Source organism: Camponotus floridanus, unplaced genomic scaffold, assembly GCF_003227725.1.
Source record: "Camponotus floridanus strain SB8 unplaced genomic scaffold, Cflo_v7.5 scaffold51, whole genome shotgun sequence".
Classification (NCBI taxonomy): domain Eukaryota; kingdom Metazoa; phylum Arthropoda; class Insecta; order Hymenoptera; family Formicidae; genus Camponotus; species Camponotus floridanus.
The window spans coordinates 512,997-534,967 of NW_020229670.1; the positions used below are offsets into that span (position 1 = coordinate 512,997).

Below are 21,971 nucleotides of genomic sequence, written 5' to 3' on the forward strand. Positions count from 1 at the left end.
CCTTCATCCGCATTCCTGGCTCCTTCAGAAATGCGTCTCGGCGGTATTATTATTGTCATTACGCATCTCTCGAGAAATTCGGTACGCGTATTGTTCGGCGCGTAACGATTTAATTTCATGTGAGAAGAGGGACGGGTCGAATGGAATTTATCCTTTACAACGTTTACCGAGCGCAGAACAATTTCGAATGAAAAAAGTAATAGCTTCCTTTCTAAAGCGTATACAATGAAGATACGATCACGGATCGTAATCTTGCTTCTGACAGCGTCACGCGTGGACAATACTTGCATAAAAAAGCATTCGAAGATAATGGGACTTTGTAGGAAAAAATTAGTCAAAAGATAAGAGTGAAAAAGGACGCCGCGACGAGACATGTGATATATAATTAAATAATTTATTAAACAGTGGATCAAATTTTGCTTTGAAAAATATAATAATAATTTCATTGCAATAATTATTTTATCAAATTATTTTATTAAATATTTTATCACAAAAAATGAAACAAATTTTTATGAAATCTTAATCTTTAAATAAGACTCGAACATAATGGCGCTGGTAACATGTCCGAGAAATTCCACATAGGGACTTTTTTTACTTTTTCCCTTTAGAGATAGAAAGCTGTTCCAAAAATATAATAATAATTTCATTGCAATAATTATTTTATTAAATATTTTATCAAAAAATGAAACAAATTTTTATTAAATCTTAATCTTTAAGTAAGACTCGAACATAATGGTGCTGGTAACATATCTGAGAAATTCCACGTAGAGACTTTTCTACTTTTTTCTTTTAGAGATAGAAAGCCGTTTCAAAAATATAATAATAATTTCATTGCAATAATTATTTTATTAAATATTTTATCAAAAAATGAAACAAATTTTTATTAAATCTTAATCTTTAAGTAAGACTCGAACATAATGGCGCTGGTAATATGTCTGAGAAATTCTACGTAGAGACTTTTCTATTTTCCCCTTTTAGAGATAGAAAGCCGTTCCAAAAATATAATAATAATTTCATTGCAATAATTATTTTATTAAATATTTTATCAAAAAATGGAACAAATTTTGATTAAATCTTAATCTTTAAGTAAGACTCGAACATAATGGCGCTGGTAACATGTCCGAGAAATTCCACATAGGGACTTTTTTTACTTTTTCCCTTTAGAGATAGAAAGCTGTTCCAAAAATATAATAATAATTTCATTGCAATAATTATTTTATTAAATATTTTATCAAAAAATGAAACAAATTTTTATTAAATCTTAATCTTTAAGTAAGACTCGAACATAATGGTGCTGGTAACATATCTGAGAAATTCCACGTAGAGACTTTTCTACTTTTTTCTTTTAGAGATAGAAAGCCGTTTCAAAAATATAATAATAATTTCATTGCAATAATTATTTTATTAAATATTTTATCAAAAAATGAAACAAATTTTGATTAAATCTTAATCTTTAAGTAAGACTCGAACATAATGGCGCTGGTAATATGTCTGAGAAATTCTACGTAGAGACTTTTCTATTTTCCCCTTTTAGAGATAGAAAGCCGTTCCAAAAATATAATAATAATTTCATTGCAATAATTATTTTATTAAATATTTTATCAAAAAATGGAACAAATTTTGATTAAATCTTAATCTTTAAGTAAGACTCGAACATAATGGCGCTGGTAACATGTCCGAGAAATTCCACATAGGGACTTTTTTTACTTTTTCCCTTTAGAGATAGAAAGCTGTTCCAAAAATATAATAATAATTTCATTGCAATAATTATTTTATTAAATATTTTATCAAAAAATGAAACAAATTTTTATTAAATCTTAATCTTTAAGTAAGACTCGAACATAATGGTGCTGGTAACATATCTGAGAAATTCCACGTAGAGACTTTTCTACTTTTTTCTTTTAGAGATAGAAAGCCGTTTCAAAAATATAATAATAATTTCATTGCAATAATTATTTTATTAAATATTTTATCAAAAAATGAAACAAATTTTGATTAAATCTTAATCTTTAAGTAAGACTCGAACATAATGGCGCTGGTAATATGTCTGAGAAATTCTACGTAGAGACTTTTCTATTTTCCCCTTTTAGAGATAGAAAGCCGTTCCAAAAATATAATAATAATTTCATTGCAATAATTATTTTATTAAATATTTTATCAAAAAATGAAACAAATTTTGATTAAATCTTAATCTTTAAGTAAGACTCGAACATAATGGCGCTGGTAATATGTTTGAGAAATTCTACGTAGAGACTTTTCTATTTTCTCCTTTTAGAGATAGAAAGCCGTTCCAAAAATATAATAATAATTTCATTGCAATAATTATTTTATTAAATATTTTATCAAAAAATGAAACAAATTTTGATTAAATCTTAATCTTTAAGTAAGACTCGAACATAATGGCGCTGGTAATATGTCTGAGAAATTCTACGTAGAGACTTTTCTATTTTCCCCTTTTAGAGATAGAAAGCCGTTCCAAAAATATAATAATAATTTCATTGCAATAATTATTTTATTAAATATTTTATCAAAAAATGAAACAAATTTTGATTAAATCTTAATCTTTAAGTAAAACTCGAACATAATGGCGCTGGTAACATGTCTGAAAAATTCCACATAGAGACTTTTCTACTTTTCCCTTTTAGAGATAGAAAGCCGCTCCTAATTAAAATAGCAAACACACAAGCAGATTATGAAAAGAGCGTAGCAATGAAAATTAATCGCGGCGCAATCGCTTGCACCTCCACACGTTGTCGGAACCCTTTTGCAACAGCGCGCAAAGGGTCTCGCATACCGAACCTCGCCACCCTCTTCTCGACGTACACGTCGGCCGTCGCGAAAAGAAACGAGCACGGACTGATACCTTTGTGTACGCACCACTCTCGTCACGGTGTAGCCATGGTAACACGACATAGGCAGAATTCCGGGGCGGCAAAAACGTGACGAAGTAAGGAAGAATAGACAATGATGACGCGCCGAGTCGCGCGGACGACGATGGGCCTCTCGACGTGACTCTCGACACACACGAAGACCGCAAGTGAGATCGCCCGTTGCACGCGACACCACCCATGTGCCTTGGAGCTCATCCAGTTCTCGCACCCCGCTTCCCTATCTTCCGTATCTCTCATGCGGGGGACTCGAGTGCCTGTTGTATTCTTTAGATGCTGCATCACTTATCTCGCCATCTTATTGCCACTTTAGAACTGATATAAACGTAACGCAATGAATAATTGTCCGTCGCAATTGATACGTATCTCTAGTTCATTAAAAATAGGGGTGACAATAGGCCAGTCGTATAAAAAAGAAAATCTACAGAAGACTCTTAATTAGTTGCTGTACTAGTTTTAATGTGATAAACAACTTAGCATGATAAAAGCCTAGCACTGATAAAAAACTTAGCATTTTGTTCAAAACAGTAGTAAATTAAGGATGTTTTGTACCTATTTTCAAAACAGACTATCAAGTTAGATGTTCACATCAATCATGAAGCGCATATTAATTCTTGCTAGATCTCAACATTGCATTTCTTTCTGGGGCAAGCGGTAGAATATTCTCACGACTGAGTCTTTAATAACGATTTAGACATTCTTGACGAAGTCTTGTAAACATTTTTTTTATACGCTGTCAAATAAGACTATATTTAGAAGTATATTTTTTCCAAAAATAATCAAGAGACATCTCGCAGTAAATTTTTACTAAATATTTTGTGATATATAACTTGATAATAAATCAAGGAATAAAAGAAAAGTATGGATTTTTATTTCCAGAATACACTTTTAAGGATGTTTTGTACCTATTTTCAAAATATTGAGAATTTAATGAAAATTATACAGAATGTCCATATGTTTAGAATCTTCGGTACAATTTTTAAATCGATTCACTAAAGCGTTCACAAGTTAGAAGAATTCTAATTTGCACCAAATTAACATAATACATAAAAATGAAATATTGAATTTCTTTGATTAAAAAATAAGAAATTTCAAGTAAAAATATATAATAAATTTATAGTATCAATTATCAGGATATTTGATAATTAAGGTAAATGGCTATAATTTCGTCAACGGATATAATTTCGTCAGGCCTTCTTAAAATTAAATAAATTAAGCAATTTCGCGTACATCGACTATATTTCCTAATTTGAAAACGATTTGAACATCGTTTCAAATCGGGAAATATAGTCGATATGCGCGAGATTGCTTAATTTATTTAATTTTAAGAAGGCCTGACGAAATTATATCCGCTGACGAAGTTATAGCCATTTACCTTATGGAAAATTTTAAGGATGTTTTGTATCTATTTTCAAAATATTGAGAATTTAATGAAAATTGTACAGAATGTCCTTACATATGTTTAGAATCTTCAGTACAATTTTTAAATCGATTCACTAAAGCGTTCACAAGTTATAAAGATTTTAATTTGCATCAAATTAACATGTGTTCTTATGGGAAACATATAACCACATCGATTCAAATGACAAAAACACATGGAAATAATATTCAGAATTTGTTTAAAATTTGCAAAAGTTTAGATACAGAGGAAATATTTGGTCAAATAATATTATACAAGTAATAATAATATTATACTAACTGGTTAAAAAGATATTAAATATAATTCAATAAAGTTAGCCATGTATCTATCACAAGGCGAAATTCTCTGCCAAAAGTTAGTCATTTCGATTAACAAAATTAGGAATATTTCAGTAAAAACGCAATAAATATTAAAAAATACATCTCTGCAGAGATCAAATTGTAATATTCCAATTTCTTACTCAAAATACAATTTCTTACTCAAAATACACCAAAAGTGGATATTCGTCAATATTAATTTTCAACTACTTTTTGCTGGGATTGTACATACAAAACATCCTTAAGATAATAAATTTAGAAAAAGAAAAGATCTGTAAATAGCAGAAAATAATATCATATTAATGATCATTTTAATTCATTTGTGCTACCTGATCTGAATTTATTAATAACGTGTTCGTGAGTTATTTCTAAAGTATATTTCAATGTAATTTTTATATATAAAATTTGTCAAATATGAAGGGAATGACACTGTTGTTAAAAATTTCAAAGCATGATAAAGTATTTATACGAATACACCGTTATTAAAAATTTTAAAGTATGACAAAATATTTATACGCACGCGAACACATTTTTTTTATAACTTCTAAATAGATTTCTAAATAGAATTTTACAAGTTTCCTTGAAGAATTGATTACGGACGAATTAAGAATTAAAAAACGGTACTCTTTTGTATGCTGACCGAATAAACCTCGGAGGGGAACTTTTAATCTTCTCTACCATCAGCTTCGACCGAGAAGGTTCATGTTGAGACACCATTTACTTGCATGCCTTGGAGCGCATCCAGCTTTCGTAACCTTCACGTGTCTCCTCTTTATTTCAATAACATTTTAAATCGTTGAGATTATGCGATTTTTTTATAATCTCTCAACATTGATTTCTTCGACGTCGGTCAATATTAATTTCCATCTAGTTTATATTACTCTTGTTTTTACTTATTATAAAATAAAAAACATATTAAAATTATAAATCTCATTGAAAAGCATTTAGCATTTAAAACTACAATTGAAACTGATTGAAACGGGAAGCAAAAAGGGAAATAGTATTGATTTTTTGTCATTCTAGTAACATTGACGTTGTCTGAAATTGAAAACGATCTATTAACTAAGGCATCGTTAAATTGATACAGGAAATAATAGAGAGGCTATACTACAGGTCTTTTTAAAATAAATGCAGATGTTAATTGGACATCCATGCAATTACTGCTTATTGTCGACCCATCAAACTCTGTTCGATCATAATTGCTCGTTAGAATATACAGTGAATCTGCTTTTATAACACGGCACACGTTATTTTATTACTGCGCACATCGGACGCGATGAATATTGCCAGCGGAGAATATCAGATTTAAATCGGGCTTCATTTAACTTAACGATATTGATCAAATATTTTTACTGATTACAGCGGTATAATTAATTATTCACTTCTCGGATTGGCTCCGCCACATTCCGATACGAACAATATCGATTGAGTGAAAAATGGATCGCCCGATAATATCAGCATTCTCTCGCCATTTATCTCGACCGGCTCATTTATTTGACGCCGTAAAAAATAGCGAACTTTAAAACCGATATTGACCCAACCCCGTCGCCAGCTATAGAGACCACGTCGCGAAAAGGACACACCATAAACCGTGAAGATTACTCCTTCAATATTCATGTACTTCTGTCATTACCATAGAACTACCTCTAAAACCAGTCGCTCGATTCTCGCGGGAAGGAAAGATAGGCTCCGAATAATTCATTCCAACATTTGTATCCATGCATGTAAGTCGTATACTGTGGGATTGTATAAAACCGACTCGGCAATATAAGTGGTATATTCGATTTTATGAAAAGAATATCTGCGAAACTTGAACTTGGTCTTTTAAGCGTCAAATGGCTGCGGAGAATCTATCCTTCATTAAATCTTTAAGTGATCTTATCAATCTTTTAAGGATGTTTTGTATGTCTATCCCAGCAAAAAGTAGCTGAAAATCAATATTGACGAATATATCCACTTTTGGTGTATTTTAAGTAAGAAATTGTGTGGAATATTACAATTTGATCTCTGCGGTGCAGAGATGTATTTTTTAATATTTATTGCGTTTTTACTGAAATATTCCGAATTTTGTTAACCGAAATGATTAACTTTTGGCAGAAAATTTTGCCTTGTGACAGATACATGGCTAACTTCATTAAATTATATTTAATATCTTTTTAACCAGTTAGTACTTGTATAATATTATTTGGCCAAATATTTCCTCTGTATCTAAACTTTTGCAAATTTTAAACAAATTCTGAATATTATTTCCAAGTGTTTTTGTCATTTGAATCGACGCGGTTATACGTTTCCATTAAGAATACATCCTAATTCAGTGCAAATTAAAATCCTTATAACTTGTGAACGCCTTAATGAATCTATTTAAAAATTGTACTGAAGATTCTAAACATATGTAAGGACATTCTGTACAATTTTCATTAAATTCTCAATATTTTGAAAATAGGTACAAAACATCCTTAAAAAAATTGTATATTAAAAATTGATATATTAAAAAAATTTGACTAATAATAGAATAATTTAAAATTTGACTTGGGTCAGTGATATTTTCGTACAGATCGTACGAATACAGATCTGAATCGGAATGATTAACTTTTGGCAGAGAATTTCGCCTTGTGACAGATACATGGCTAACTTCATTAAATTATATTTAATATCTTTTTAACCAGTTAGTACTTGTATAATATTATTTAACCAAATATTTCCTCTGTATCTAAACTTTTGCAAATTTTAAACAAATTCTGAATATTATTTCCATTTGTTTTTGTCATTTGAATCGACGTCGTATACGTTTCCCATAAGAACACATATTAATTCGGTGCAAATTAAAATTCTTCTAACTTATGAACGCTTTAGTGAATCGATTTAAAAATACTGAAGATTCTAAACATATGTAAGGACATATGTAAGGACATTCTGTACAATTTTCATTAAATTCTCAATATTTTGAAAATAGGTACAAAACATAAATTGTATATTAAAAAAATTGTATATTAAAAATTGATATATTAAAAAAATTTGACTAATAATCGAATAATTTAAAATTTGACTTGGGTCAGTGATATTTTCGTACAGATCGTACGAATACAGGTCTGAATCGGAATGATTAACTTTTGGCAGAGAATTTCGCCTTGTGACAGATACATGGCTAACTTCATTAAATTATATTTAATATCTTTTTAATCAGTTAGTACTTGTATAATATTATTTGATCAAATATTTCCTTTGTATCTAAACTTTTGCAAATTTTAAATAAATTCTGAATATTATTTCGAATCGATTTAAAAATTGCGACTGAAGATTCTAACATATGTAAGGACATTCTTTACTTTAATTTTCATTAAATTCTCAATATTTTGAAAATAGTACAGAAACATCCTTAATTAACATACGTGTACATATTTTTTCTGTTTAGTTCTCTCTTTCGCTCTTGGAAATTTTATCGTGAGTTTTGAGTTCGCGTGAAGGTTTACCATACATTTCTCAAAATTACGTCGACGATGATCGATCAGTCGTCTCTCTCGACTATTGTAGATGTCGTTTCTGGCGAGTTTTGCTCACTAAAAGACCTCGCGTTGAATCACGTTTCTCAGAGAATCGGCAGAGACAGGGAGAACATCGCCTCGGGCTTAGATAGAGAAGCGCTCCGAAACGAAGTAAATTGTTGAGGAGGACGAAGAGAAAGGAGAAGAGGAATGCCATTACTCCGCCCGCGAAGCCGAACTCGGCGCCTACGAGGAGTTGGAAGGAGGCGTCGAAGATGGGACAGGTGCAGGGGAGAAAAGAGGGAGAAGAAAGTGGATTTTAATACCGCTTATTTTATTCATGCTTATAACCCTGGCTTTCGCCCGCTAAGGATTTTCATAATAACGGGTTTGTCCTCCCTCTACTGCCGAGGATCCGCGGGCGTTATAGGCGAGAGGTAGTCGGTGTCGAGCTTACGAAAATTCTCCTGCGCTTCTGAAAGCGAAATTACGCCTGCGGCTCTTACACAAATGCAATACTTCCACATATTTTCTTTCTTAAATGCGAATAGAGAACACGATAATGTGAGAGATGTAATATATGAAATGATAAAAATCTCGAATTTAAAGAGAAATATATATCGAGGGGAAACAGAAAAACTTTTCAATCGATGCATCGACTCTTCGTATTTTTTTAATCAAGATATGAAAAATCGTCAATGATCATAAATTTTACTGCAAATGTACGTTAGATTTAAGTTTTTTTTTTTTAAAGCTATCATTAAGATTTTCGCAGAATGGCCATTTGTAAGATGTCTGACAGCATCACGTACATCTTATAAAATCCCGCTATTCCAAAGTAGTTTGTGTTTGCGAGATTTTACGACTGCCCTCTCGAGGGCCCGCGAACATTGTCTTCCTGCTATGTAAGTATGCTCTACTGCCGGATTGCGCCGTCTCACTCCTCTGAAAATCGAATTTGGCACGCTGGTGGCACTTCTTCTCCGACATTTCACTTCCGGGTCCCAGCAAACGTTTCCCCAAGTCGCATCCCAGCGACTTTATTATGCGCGTCACACGCGAGGCACTCCGCAGCCACTTTCCGGCCGCGAACTTCCGATTTTTCTGGCCATAACTCGGATGTGTAAACCTGAGCTTGCAGAATACGTAAGGGGCTTCTTGACCTCGACGTCTCCTTTTTACGCGGTCTCGAGGCCAGAGGGGAGAACGTTAACTTGTCCCCCACTCTCTCGCGAAAAGTTTTCGCCCCCTGTTGTCTTCCGCTCCCTCGTTCTTCTTCTCTTCATCCACTCGTGCGTTGGCTTTCCCGTTCGCGTTGCTCTAAAACAATTCACGAAGGAGCGAAGAAGTTTCGCCCGGACGCATACCAGACAGCGAGAGCGAGAGAGGGAAACGAAGAGCGCGAGGAGGAAGTATGAAGGGAAGATGGGGTAGAAAATCGCAGACTTTAATAACGCGTTTCCGCCGGCACGTGAAATTCTTCTCGCGTTGAGGTACAATGCGGAAAATCGAGAACACCCCGCCGCGGAAAAGGGCGCACGAAACTCTCCTCGTAATTTACGGGGAAACGTGCCGGGAGTCGAAAACCGGGCAAATATCATTGCCCGCTTCTTTTTCCCCAGTGGTCCAGTTATAATCAAGGGTACCCTCACGAGGAACCAATTGAATTTGTCGGCAGCCGCCCGCACTATTCCCGCCGCCTCTCGCGAAGAACTAATTATTAGACCGCGGAGTTTTAGTTACACGTGCGCTCCATCTGAACTTTTATCATCGAGCAACGTGAAGCTAATTGAAAACGGCCGAACGATACGTTTATCTTAATTAAGGATGTTTTGTACCTATTTTCAAAATATTGAGAATTTAATGGAAATTGTACAGATTGTCCTTATATATGTTTAGAATCTTCAGTACAATTTTTAAATCGATTCACTAAAGCGTTCACAAATTATAAGGATTTTAATTTGCACCGAATTAACATGTGTTCTTATGGGAAACTTATAACCACGTCGATTCAAATGACAAGAACACATGGAAATAATATTCAGAATTTGTTTAAAATTGCAAAAGTTTAGATTCAGAGGAAATATTTGGTCAAATAATATTACACAAGTACTAACTGGTTAAAAAGATATTAAATATAATTCAAAGAAGTTAGCCATACATTTGTCACAAGGCAAAATTCTCTGCCAAAAGTTAATCATTCCGATTCAGACCTGTATTCGCGATATTCAGTAAACAAATCTGTAAATGTTTAGCGATCTGTACGAAAATATCACTGATCCAAGTCAAATTTTAAATTATTCGAATATTAGTCGAATTTTTTTAATATACCAATTTTAATATACAATTTTTTTAAGGATGTTTTGTACCTATTTTCAAAATATTGAGAATTTAATGGAAATTGTACAGAATGTCCTTACATATGTTTAGAATCTTTAGTATAATTTTTAAATCGATTCATTAAAGCGTTCGCAAGTTAGAAGGATTTTAATTTGCACCGAATTAACATGGATTTTTATGGGAAACGTATAACCACGTCGATTCAAATGACAAAAACACATGGAAATAATATTCAGAATTTGTTTAAAATTGCAAAAGTTTAGATACAGAGGAAATATTTGGTCAAGTAATATTATACAAGTACTAACTGGTTAAGAAGATATTAAATATAATTCAATGAAGTTAGCCGTGTATCTGTCACAAGGCGAAATTCTCTGCCAAAAGTTAATCATTTCGATTAACAAAATTCGGAATATTTCAATAAAAACGTAATAAATATTAAAAATATATCTTTGCACGGTAGCTGAGATCAAATTGTAATTCCACACAATTTCTTACTCAAAATACATCAAAAGTGGATATTAACCATCATCATTTTAAATGCGAATCGCATTTGTCTATATAGTTATATAATATAATTACTAGTTTATATAATTAATAATTACATAATTAATAATTACATAATATATATTTATAATTACATAGTAATTACATAATTAATAATTACATAATATAATTAATGATTACACAATATAGTTATATATGTATATATAATTATTAATTGTATAATATAGTTATATAATTACTATTTTAAATTAAGTACATTTCAAATATAAATCAAAATTGAATTATTAAATGAATTATCTTTATTTTAAATAAACGAAAACATATTCTGTATTACGTAAAGTTTTAAGATGATTATCCAAATTTCTACAAGATTTTGAATTTGGAAGAATCAAAAGTTTTCGTTATTTGAATCAAGTATAAGAATTTTTCATGTTTCCTCTTGTATAATCTTTTGTGTTTAACAACTCGTGCAACTTTATTAAAACATGTTATTAAAGAAAAATGTGAAAAAAAACAAATTACATCTCAAAAAAAAAGAGGGTAAGATGAAAGAAAGATTATTCGCGTTGACATTTAAATCCATGGTCGGGGATGAATCCGCCACCAGCGCGTGGAGCCAAGACGAAAGACGTTCCGGGACGAAATCTCGGGGATTGGATAATTTTTCGTGTCCACCTTCGCGTAAGCTCCGGGGGTACGTACTTACAATCTAGAGTACGTCGAGAGGACAAAGACGGAGAGGCAACGGCGTATAAAATGGGCGAAGAGGAAGAGCGGGCAGGCGTGTAGAAGGTGTCGCGCGGATGCAGCCGGCTGTAACGTAACCGAGTCTGGCGCCGTATTTGTCTTTTGGTGCAGCTATTTTCCCCCGTATCTCTCTTTGCTCTTCCTTTACTTCTTCCGTTTTCCTCTGTCTCTCGGCACCGCCGCCGGAACGGCATGCGAAGGCATTTTCGTCTGCGCACAGGTACTGAGAGTAATCCCTGAAGTGTCATCAAAATCAAGATTAATTATTGTCGGAAAATTGTTGACGTTGAAAATGATGAAATTTCAGTGTGATAACGAATAAAGTTAAATGATATATATTTTCGCACATATATATAAATATAATTTACTTTTAAAACTAATCTTTTTTATTTTTCTAGTCAAATAAAATGCAAATTAATCAGTATTAAAGAAACTGAAAAGCAGGCATAGTAAATATTTATATCGAATTAATACTGAGAAAAAAGTATATACATTATATCATTAATAGTTTTCTCCATAATTTTTGAAGAATTAATTGTTTAGTAATCGGTAAGCAATAATAAAAAATTTCAATTACTATAAATAATAAATCTTTTTGTTTTATGTTAATCTTCTTTATGTTACTTTTGTTTTCTTCAAAATAAAAATAAAACTGCTGCATATACACTTTTATATAATTTGATTTCTTCCATTTTTGATGAAGATCTAACGATCTAAAGATGAAGATATAACGTTTTAAGAATTTTATTATAATTGTCAAATAGATTTTAGTATATTTAGTATATTTAATTAACAGTTTTGCATATGATTATTATTCTTACGCGAAGAGACTAATTAAGTTTTGCTATAAAGATCAGAAAAATTATATACACATATGTATTTATTAGTTTTAACATTTTTTTCTCTTTTCATAACAAATTTGAATAATTATTAATTCGATGTTAGTAACAATAAAAAAATTTAATTAGAAAAACCGCAGTCGCGTAATCGATTATATTCTTCAAAAGTGATGCTAAGAAAAGTTTATCTGGAAAAATTTTATCAAGAGATAAAAATCTTTGTATTTCCTTCTCTCTTTATCTATCTATCTATCTTTCTGTCTGTCTCTCTCTCTGTATTTTTCCAGAATCCTTTCCTTCTTGTCTCAATTTCCCGGACAGCCTGACAGCTGTTACCTTCTCGGCACCAAGTTTTGTCGATGGTGGGATTACTCGTATCGACGCCGACAAAGATGGATGCGCAACGTCGACGTTGATTGCTTAAGTAGATACGCGGTGAACGATTATCCCGAAATGTTTCATTCTGTTGGCTCGTGGCGTTTAATTCAAGAGCAATAGAGAATTTTTATCACGGAACGAGAGAGTATATTAGACGCTTTTTGTACGCGTTCTCCTCTCTCTCTCTCTCTTCCTCTCTCTCTCTCTCTCGCGCGCGCGCTCTTAAGGATGTATTGGAGATATATTACAATCAATGAGATCGCCGTGAATTTTTAATTTGACATTCTTAATAACATTCTAAATCGTCATGAATTATTTCAAATTTTTTTACTTGCTCCTTTAAAAGTTATTAATTTTTGAATTTTGCGATTTTAACATAGGATCTTATGTAAACGTTCAAGAGACAGGTAATAAATTATTCACAAACTATAAAAAGCAATGATAAAAATTTTATTTTCTAATATTATATTCTTCATAAATGTAAAAATGTTCCCATAAAGTTTTAAAACGATTTACTTGCTCGTTTTGAAATTATTATTAAAAAATAACTGTGATTATCGGTTTGACGCAATATTGATGATAAAACGTGGCAACATTTTCTTAGAAATTAAGACTTATTTATATTAAAGAATACTTTGAAGTATGATTTCGTGATATTGAAAAAATTTTTGATCAATTAGAATTCGTATTCTGCCCAACTTTAATTTTTTGATACTTTGGATTAACTTTTGAGACAGACACTCCGCCCAATACATCCTTAAGGATGTATTGGAGATATATTACAATCAATGAGATCGCCGTGAATTTTTAATTTAACATTCTTAATAATATTCTAAATCGTTATGAATTATTTCAAATTTTTTTACTTGCTCCTTTAAAAGTTATTAATTTTTGAATTTTGCGATTTTAACATAGAATCTTATGTAAACGTTCAAGAGACAGGTAATAAATTATTCACAAACTATAAAAAAACAATGATAAAAATTTCATTTTGTAATATTATATTCTTCATACATGTAAAAATGTTTCCACAAAGTTTTAAAACGATTTACTTGCTCGTTTTGACATTATTATTAAAAAATAACTGTGATTATCGGTTTGACGCAATATTGATGATAAAACGTGGCAACATTTTCTTGGAAATTAAGACCTATTTATATTAAAGAATATTTTGAAGTATGATTTCGTGATTTTTAAAAAATTGTTGATCAATTAGAATTCGTATTCTGCCCAACTTTAATTTTTTGATACTTTGAATTAACTTTTAAGACAGACGGTCCGTCCAATACGTCCTTAAGGATGTATTGGAGATATATTACAATCAATAAGATCGCCGTGAATTTTTAATTTAACATTCTTAATAACATTCTAAATCGTCATGAATTATTTCAAATTTTTTTACTTGCTCCTTTAAAAGTTATTAATTTTTTAATTTTGCGATTTTAACATAGAATCTTATGTAAACGTTCAAGAGACAGGTAATACATTATTCACAAATTATAAAAAAAACAATGATAAAAATTTCATTTTCTAATATTATATTCTTCATACATATAAAAATGTTTCCACAAAGTTTTAAAAGGATTTACTTGCTCGTTTTGAAATTATTATTGAAAAATAACTGTGATTATCGGTTTGATGCAATATTGATGATAAAACGTAGTAACATTTTCTTGGAAATTAAGACCTATTTATATTAAAGAATACTTTGAAGTATGATTTCGTGATTTTTAAAAAATTGTTGATCAATTAGAATTCGTATTCTGCCCAACTTTAATTTTTTGATACTTTGAATTAACTTTTAAGACAGACGGTCCGTCCAATACGTCCTTAAGGATGTATTGGAGATATATTACAATCAATAAGATCGCCGTGAATTTTTAATTTAACATTCTTAATAACATTCTAAATCGTCATGAATTATTTCAAATTTTTTTACTTGCTCCTTTAAAAGTTATAAATTTTTTAATTTTGCGATTTTAACATAGAATCTTATGTAAACGTTCAAGAGACAGGTAATAAATTATTCACAAACTATAAAAAAAACAATGATAAAAATTTCATTTTCTAATATTATATTCTTCATACATGTAAAAATGTTTCCACAAAGTTTTAAAACGATTTACTTGCTCGTTTTGAAATTATTATTAAAAAATAACTGTGATTATCGGTTTGACGCAATATTGATGATAAAACGTGGCAACATTTTCTTGGAAATTAAGACCTATTTATATTAAAGAATATTTTGAAGTATGATTTCGTGATTTTTAAAAAATTGTTGATCAATTAGAATTCGTATTCTGCCCAACTTTAATTTTTTGATACTTTGGATTAACTTTTGAGACAGACGGAGTCCGTCCAATACATCCTTAAGTACCGCTCGAACTTGGTTTCGGTGCGAATGCCGACGACGATGAAGAGGACGAACTCGGCCTGGCCGTTTTATCGCGGCTCGCCGCTGAGCAAGCAGGGACTCCATCTCTCACGCAACTTCAGGATTTGATGCATGTGCCGCCGGAACATTTGTTCGATCCCCCTCGAGTCTTCCCCGTCCCACGCCGTTTCTCCCCTCCGGTCTCTGCTTTCCTCTCTCGTCGGTGTCTTCCTTTCCCTCGAATTTCTTCCTCCGCCGCATCCTGTACCCCCCGTATCCCCGCGTCACGGACCCCGCGAGGGTATTGGACCTTCCGTCTCCGCGGTAGGCAGGTTTATTTTTATTCCATACGATTCATTCGATTGAACATGACTTGTGGTTACAGTCCCGGCGATATATTTCCGATATTACGGGACGACATTCCAACTCTCGTGGTCCCGCGAGTCTCTTGTATTCTTTGCCCATATCGCTCGTTCGCCCCCCTTTCTCCGCGCGCGCTCTCTCGCTGCCACCGACCGCGGTAAAATACGTACGATCCTCTCTAGAATAATAGCGGCTTCCGGGGAATTCATGGATGTACCCCATCCGCGGCGCTCGAGCTGGCGGCAGGAACGGTGGTCGTTGCAGCTGGTTCGATTTCAGAAATTAGCCCCCAGTATTTCCTGCGCCCCGTGGAAATCCTTTTGTCGGGTAAGGGCCGACGGAAGACGGATGCTGCCGCATGGTGATCCGTTAACCCACATACGGAAATGCACTTGAGCGCAGGAAACCCTTGTTAGTAACTTGTCTTAATTGCGGCCGTGAGTAATTGCGGGGGATCTGCGGAGGAGCAAATCCATTTTCGTGAAAGTGGCGGGCAATTGAATCTTGATATGTGTATATCAGAAGAAACATAATATATTCCTCTTTGTTTATCGCTTTTAGAATATTTTAATTATTCTACACTGAGAAAATCGTTTGATTACGTATCAACAAGACGATATGATTGAAGGCATTTTGATTAAATCAAACAAGAATTTTTAGTTATTATAATAACTCGATTTTTTATAACTACACAGTAACAAATTTTGTGTTAAATTTAACATGTTTCACGTGTCCCAATTTATCCACTCTAATTTTAATGTTAATTTAACAGAAGGCAAGTGTGTAAATAAATAACACAAGTAATATGTTTAAAAATTAACCCAAAAGTGTAACACTTAAACTTTATCTGGAAATAAAGTTTATGTTAAATTAACATATTTATAATGTTAAATTTAATTAAAAGAAAATGTTATTCTTACATTTTTATGATAAATAAGAGAAGAAATATATCGATTTAACATATGGAAACTGTTATAGAGAGAAAAATAACACAACTTATCTGTTCATTTTAACATATAACATATTTCATCAAAAATTCGTGCATTTACATATTAATTGTGTTGTTTTAACTCTTAGAAACGATGAATATTAACTCGACGCAGAAATGTCAAAATAACGCAATGATAATATGTTACATTAACATAAGAATAAATATGTTAAAAATTTAACACAAAAATTTTTACACGAGAAAATTTTAACAGAAATACAAAATGTTTTTTACTGTGTAAGGATTTGGTTAGTATTTTCTGGTTGAATCTAAAATTTCTTGTTATATTAATTTTTTTGCTTACTCTCTTAACTTAACTCGTATTCAATATTTGCCATGAAAAGTATATAAAGAATTAGTATTAACATTAAATTCAAAGTATATTTTTTTTCTCTTACGAACAGTAGTGCCAGAAAGAGGACGCTAGCTCTCTGTTTGTGTGTTTGAACTGCATCCTCTTCTTGCACTGTTTATCAGTTTAATTTCTAACAAACTAAATTTAACATAATTTATTCAATAATCTGGATTGAATTTATCCAATAATCTTGTTGGAATTCAGAATATTAAACAGACTTTTGAGATTAGATGGAAAAAATTTTAGACGACTCGGTGCTGGCGAGTTTAATATTATTAACCAGAAAATTTGGTAAATTTAACAGGAAGAAATTAATCAGATTCATCTGGTAATTCCTACAAGAATTCTGGTTCGTCCATTTTCCAACAGACATACTGTTTGAATCTACCAGTATTCTAATTAACGCAACCAGATTTTTTCTCAGTGCGCGTTTGGAATATTTTAATTATTCTAGATATTGATTTAAAAGCGTATCATACAAGTAAATACAAAATGTGCATTATAGATATAATTCGTTGACATGCTTCGTTGATGCAGCGTAAATGCGGCGTAAGGCCAATTTAAAGAAACTAAAGTCTCATTTAATGCTTGTCACGTTAATATAATGGAATTTTCGCAGACGATGCGATATCATTATTACTGAAACGCGTTCCGTAAAATGCGGACCGTAATAATTGCGCGACAACGTTAATTCATTTCCCTCCTCGCACGAATAATTTTCTATGTAAATACGCGCATGCATAATAATCTCTCTCTCTCTCTCCCCCTCCCTCTCTCTCTCCCTCTTCCCTTTCTCCTCCGCCGCGGCCTTCTAATTAACACGTTACGCTATCCTAACGCGTCGCTTCGCTCGAAATCGATATAGCGCGGCATTAATTATTGCTTTACGATGGTCCTTGATTAAATCACGATATCACTGGTTAGCGTCGACTTGGATGTCGTAACCAATAGTCGTAGCTATCCGATAAACACTTTGCCCTGTACACGCGTTTCGCCTGGGAAAATTCAGTTTACCCCGCTCGCGCATTAACTTCATTTTGTAATATCATCGCTATCGGGACATTGCGCCGCTAACGATACTGTCGTAATTGCGCGTGCCACGATATAACTAGATACTCAGTAACGATCTCAACGACGTTAATACCCTTTTATTGGTTTTCCTGTAAAATGTTTTTTCGCAAATATAGGCGTATCGTTTGCCTTTAATTTAAATGAAGAGATGCCCGAAAAACCGCTGCAAAGCATAATATTTATTAAAGAAAATTGAAAAGTAGAAAATCAATAAACGATAAATACCAGGCAAAGAAAATTCCTCTATATAATATAAAATTAATAGTTTGTACAAATAAATTGTGTGCTATTTAAATTAAGAATTTTTTATTATGAGATTAACGCAGTATTTAATAGTCAATACCATAATAAAAATGAAGTAAATTATAATGCTCGAGATTTATTTCACGTTACCAATTTATTGATTTTTTTATCTATTGATGAATTTGAAAAATATTCAACGGAATGTCTAGTTTCAATTAGTACTATTTTGTTTATAGCCAATAAAAATTAATCCTTACCTTTACAAGATGATAACCGTTCAATTGAAGGCTCAATAAATCATTCCAGCTAACACTTAAAAGTCACAAAGATTGTTAATTACGTGACGTTACATCAATTTTAATTAATGGATGCGTTGACATCATACACTATACATATAATAACCATCATCGTGTGAAAGAGCAACCGGATAACTAACAGCATATCCGAATTATTTGTTAATAAATAGCAATATTGCGGAGAATCCCGATTCATTCGATTATTTCCGAGATTAGTAGCTTGTAGCATAGTGATTCACTATTCAAACTGGGGATTTCAGAAAGGTTCTCGTGCACGGCCATTAAATGATACAACTAAAATCCACTCTGATCCGATTTAATTTGCGAGTGCCGGTCATAAAGAATGATAAAGCGAATGCGACTAACCAAAACGAGTAATCAATGTATGATAATCATCTCAAAAAGTCCAATATGTATTGGCGTATTTATGAAAGAGATTGTTTGTATCGATTTCATAACTATCTCATCGTTTATAAGCGGATTGCATGCTGTTCGTTCAATGAACGAGAATACAATTTATGTGAGAACTTAAAATTGCGTTCACAGTTTATGCAGAAGAAATACAAGTTTTTATTAGTCTTTGATCTGATCGAAGAATTTATACAGAGCGCTTTGAGAATAATCAATTCTAACAAAAAAAGAAAATGCTTCAAGAATTATACTTGAATAAATAAAATTATAATAAAATATATAAAATAAATAAAATTATAATAAAATTGATAAAATTCCGATTTAGAAAATTGTATATATAATGCACGTAATGTTTTTAACAAAATAATTTTATCGTTCGAAAAAGGAAAGAAATTCTGATTCTTCATTTTTTGTTTCGATTTAATTCTCACAGGCATTTTATAATCCGCGTAAAAAGAAATAAAGCGAAACATTTCAAAACATCAAAAGAAATTAAAATTATTATCCTGATAATATATCTCTCATGTGTTCCAATAATATTCGATTAAATTTTCTTTTATCTTCTCTATTGTGTCAAATATAATGATTTTGTTTGTGCGAGAATTGAAATGCAAAAATAATTGAAAAATAAATTTTTATTTGCGCGTTTGATTGTCCGCTCTTGATCAGTTACACTTTAAAATTTTGATTGAATCGGGAATACGCTTTTAAAATATATCAGTGAAATCTACTGTTTTAAATTGTAAAAAGATAATTCCTAAATTTGATATACGCAGTATCACAAACAAGAGACTGAAATAAATAAACAATTAGAGATCAATGAATAATTATAATGCGTGGTAATAGAGAAAACATTCTTCCTCTGCGGAGAAGAAGCTATTTTATTATGCATTAAACCCATATAATATTCCATTATTGCTTTGAGAACTTGCTCTTAAATAATTCATTCCGTTTCACTGTTGTTACAGAACAGGGACAAAATACGAGTAAGAAAAAGACGACATTTTCGAGATTGTTACGAGGATTGAAGACTCATAGGAAAGAGAAACAAGGACAGCAAGCTCAAGGCTCTCCCAGGCACGGTCGCGCAAGGATGGGCGTCCCTCAAAGGGTGAGTGTGTATCCGTACAATATATTAAAGGACACTATGTATGAAAAGATAACAGTGATATCTCGTCAGTTCAATCATTGAATTTGACATGAGTAACGAATTAAAATACCGCACTAACGGGACCGATGCTCGGAATGTCCAATTTTTGAAATTTCCCAAAGCTCTCAATTTTTCTTTTTTCCCTTTTTTTTTCAGCACATTTGTCATACCATATGTACGCACTCCGGGGAGTATGGCAAACGAGATAAAATTGCATTTTGCTTCGCCGTTGCATTCGTTTTGATCATCGCGTAAAGAACTTTTTCAAAGGCGAATTTGCGCGCAACAGGGGAAGCGCAGTTTAATTCTACTTGGGATCTACTTATATTTCGGCGAACGTAAACGCATTCGTGTAAATCTATGTCATGCAATTGCGTGGCTGCACGATATCATCGTGTACGTTCGTCAAGTTCCCGCGAGCTCTTTCGACGACGAAATATTAAACTTCACGCGGCGCTCTTCGACGAGAATGCGGGATAATTTCCATCGCCGTTTACTTCCGCTGGCGCTTTTATTAAACACGTCCAGCCGGCAGCAAACTGCCACACGAGAATGACGGAATTCGGAAGTTCTCGTCCATCTATTTACTATGCATGCCTGTTTTTCGGTACACTGGAGAGCACTTTTCTTTTTTTCTCCCTCTCTCTCGTCACTCTGAAAAGTCACTGTCTGACGCGGTATCACTCGTTTTTCATGTGAATTGCATCTCTCAATGGCCAAATGCTCAACTTTAATATGCACGTTAATGGCGATTCGTTTTTTCACCATTAATCTGTCCTGTGGATTGCTGAATATACATATATATATTATATATATTTATATTTATATTTATATTTATTTTATATTATTTTACATATATATATTTATTTATATATATTATATATATATATATATATATAAATAAATTTTTAAAAATATAATTTTTATTCGAAATGTTATATTAAACTTAAATAGGAGGAAATCACAGAGGTATTATTGTGATATAATTATAAATTATTCGATTTTATATATATATATATATATATATATATATATATATATAAAATCGAATAATTTATAATTAAATCACAATAATACCTCTGTGATTTCCTTCTATTTTTTAAATCTCAAGTTTAATATAACACATATAATTTATAATTAAATCACAATAATATTTTTTAAATCTCAAGTTTAATATAACATATATAATTTATAATTAAATCACAATAATACCTCTGTGATTTCTTCCTATTTTTTAAATCTCAAGTTTAATATAACATTTCGAATAAAAATTATATTTTTAAAAATTTATTTTAAATGTTATTTTTAACGAAAAAAATTGAAAATAAGGAAGGTGAATAACCTTATAATTTTGCTTTAGTTTCTCCAAAAATTGAACATGAAGAGCAGGATTATCATAAGAAAATCCATTTATTGATTTACCGAAATGATTCCTGTTCTAGTCACCATGAATTATTTAATTGTATTTAAGAACTATATAATGTGCATTAAATTATTGACATTGGTAAAATTAACTGAAAAAAGAGAGAAAGTGAGATACAATTTATAATTATATTTTCCTGAATTAATTTTGTAAAAGTCTATCTATTAGAAAATATCGCAGACGAATTATTTTATACTAAAAAGTTTTAGCGATCAATATCCAAATTGTATTTATCTACCCATCGATATGCTAATATATAAACAAGCATGACTGTTATGTTTGCACCGTATACTGATTTGTAACCGTGAGTTTAAAACGAACATTACGTTTCATTTTTATTTGCCGAGAAATTTTCATCCTCCGCATTAATCCGAGCAAT

General features: G+C 31.8%; 1 protein-coding gene across 5 annotated transcripts in view; it reads left to right on the forward strand.

The window, feature by feature from the left end:
• The window catches only part of LOC105258653 (SAM and SH3 domain-containing protein 1), a 450,048-nt gene that overhangs the window by 357,903 nt on the left and 70,174 nt on the right, over positions 1-21,971 (forward strand). For all 5 annotated transcript variants that reach the window (XR_003123369.1, XM_025412499.1, XM_025412500.1 and 2 more), the window contains exon 5: positions 19,988-20,130. Coding sequence is in view for 4 of the 5 variants with exons in the window: in XM_025412499.1 (XP_025268284.1) it covers positions 19,988-20,130 (143 nt within the window). In the remaining variant the exon portion in view is untranslated. The remainder of the gene's footprint in view (positions 1-19,987; positions 20,131-21,971) is intronic.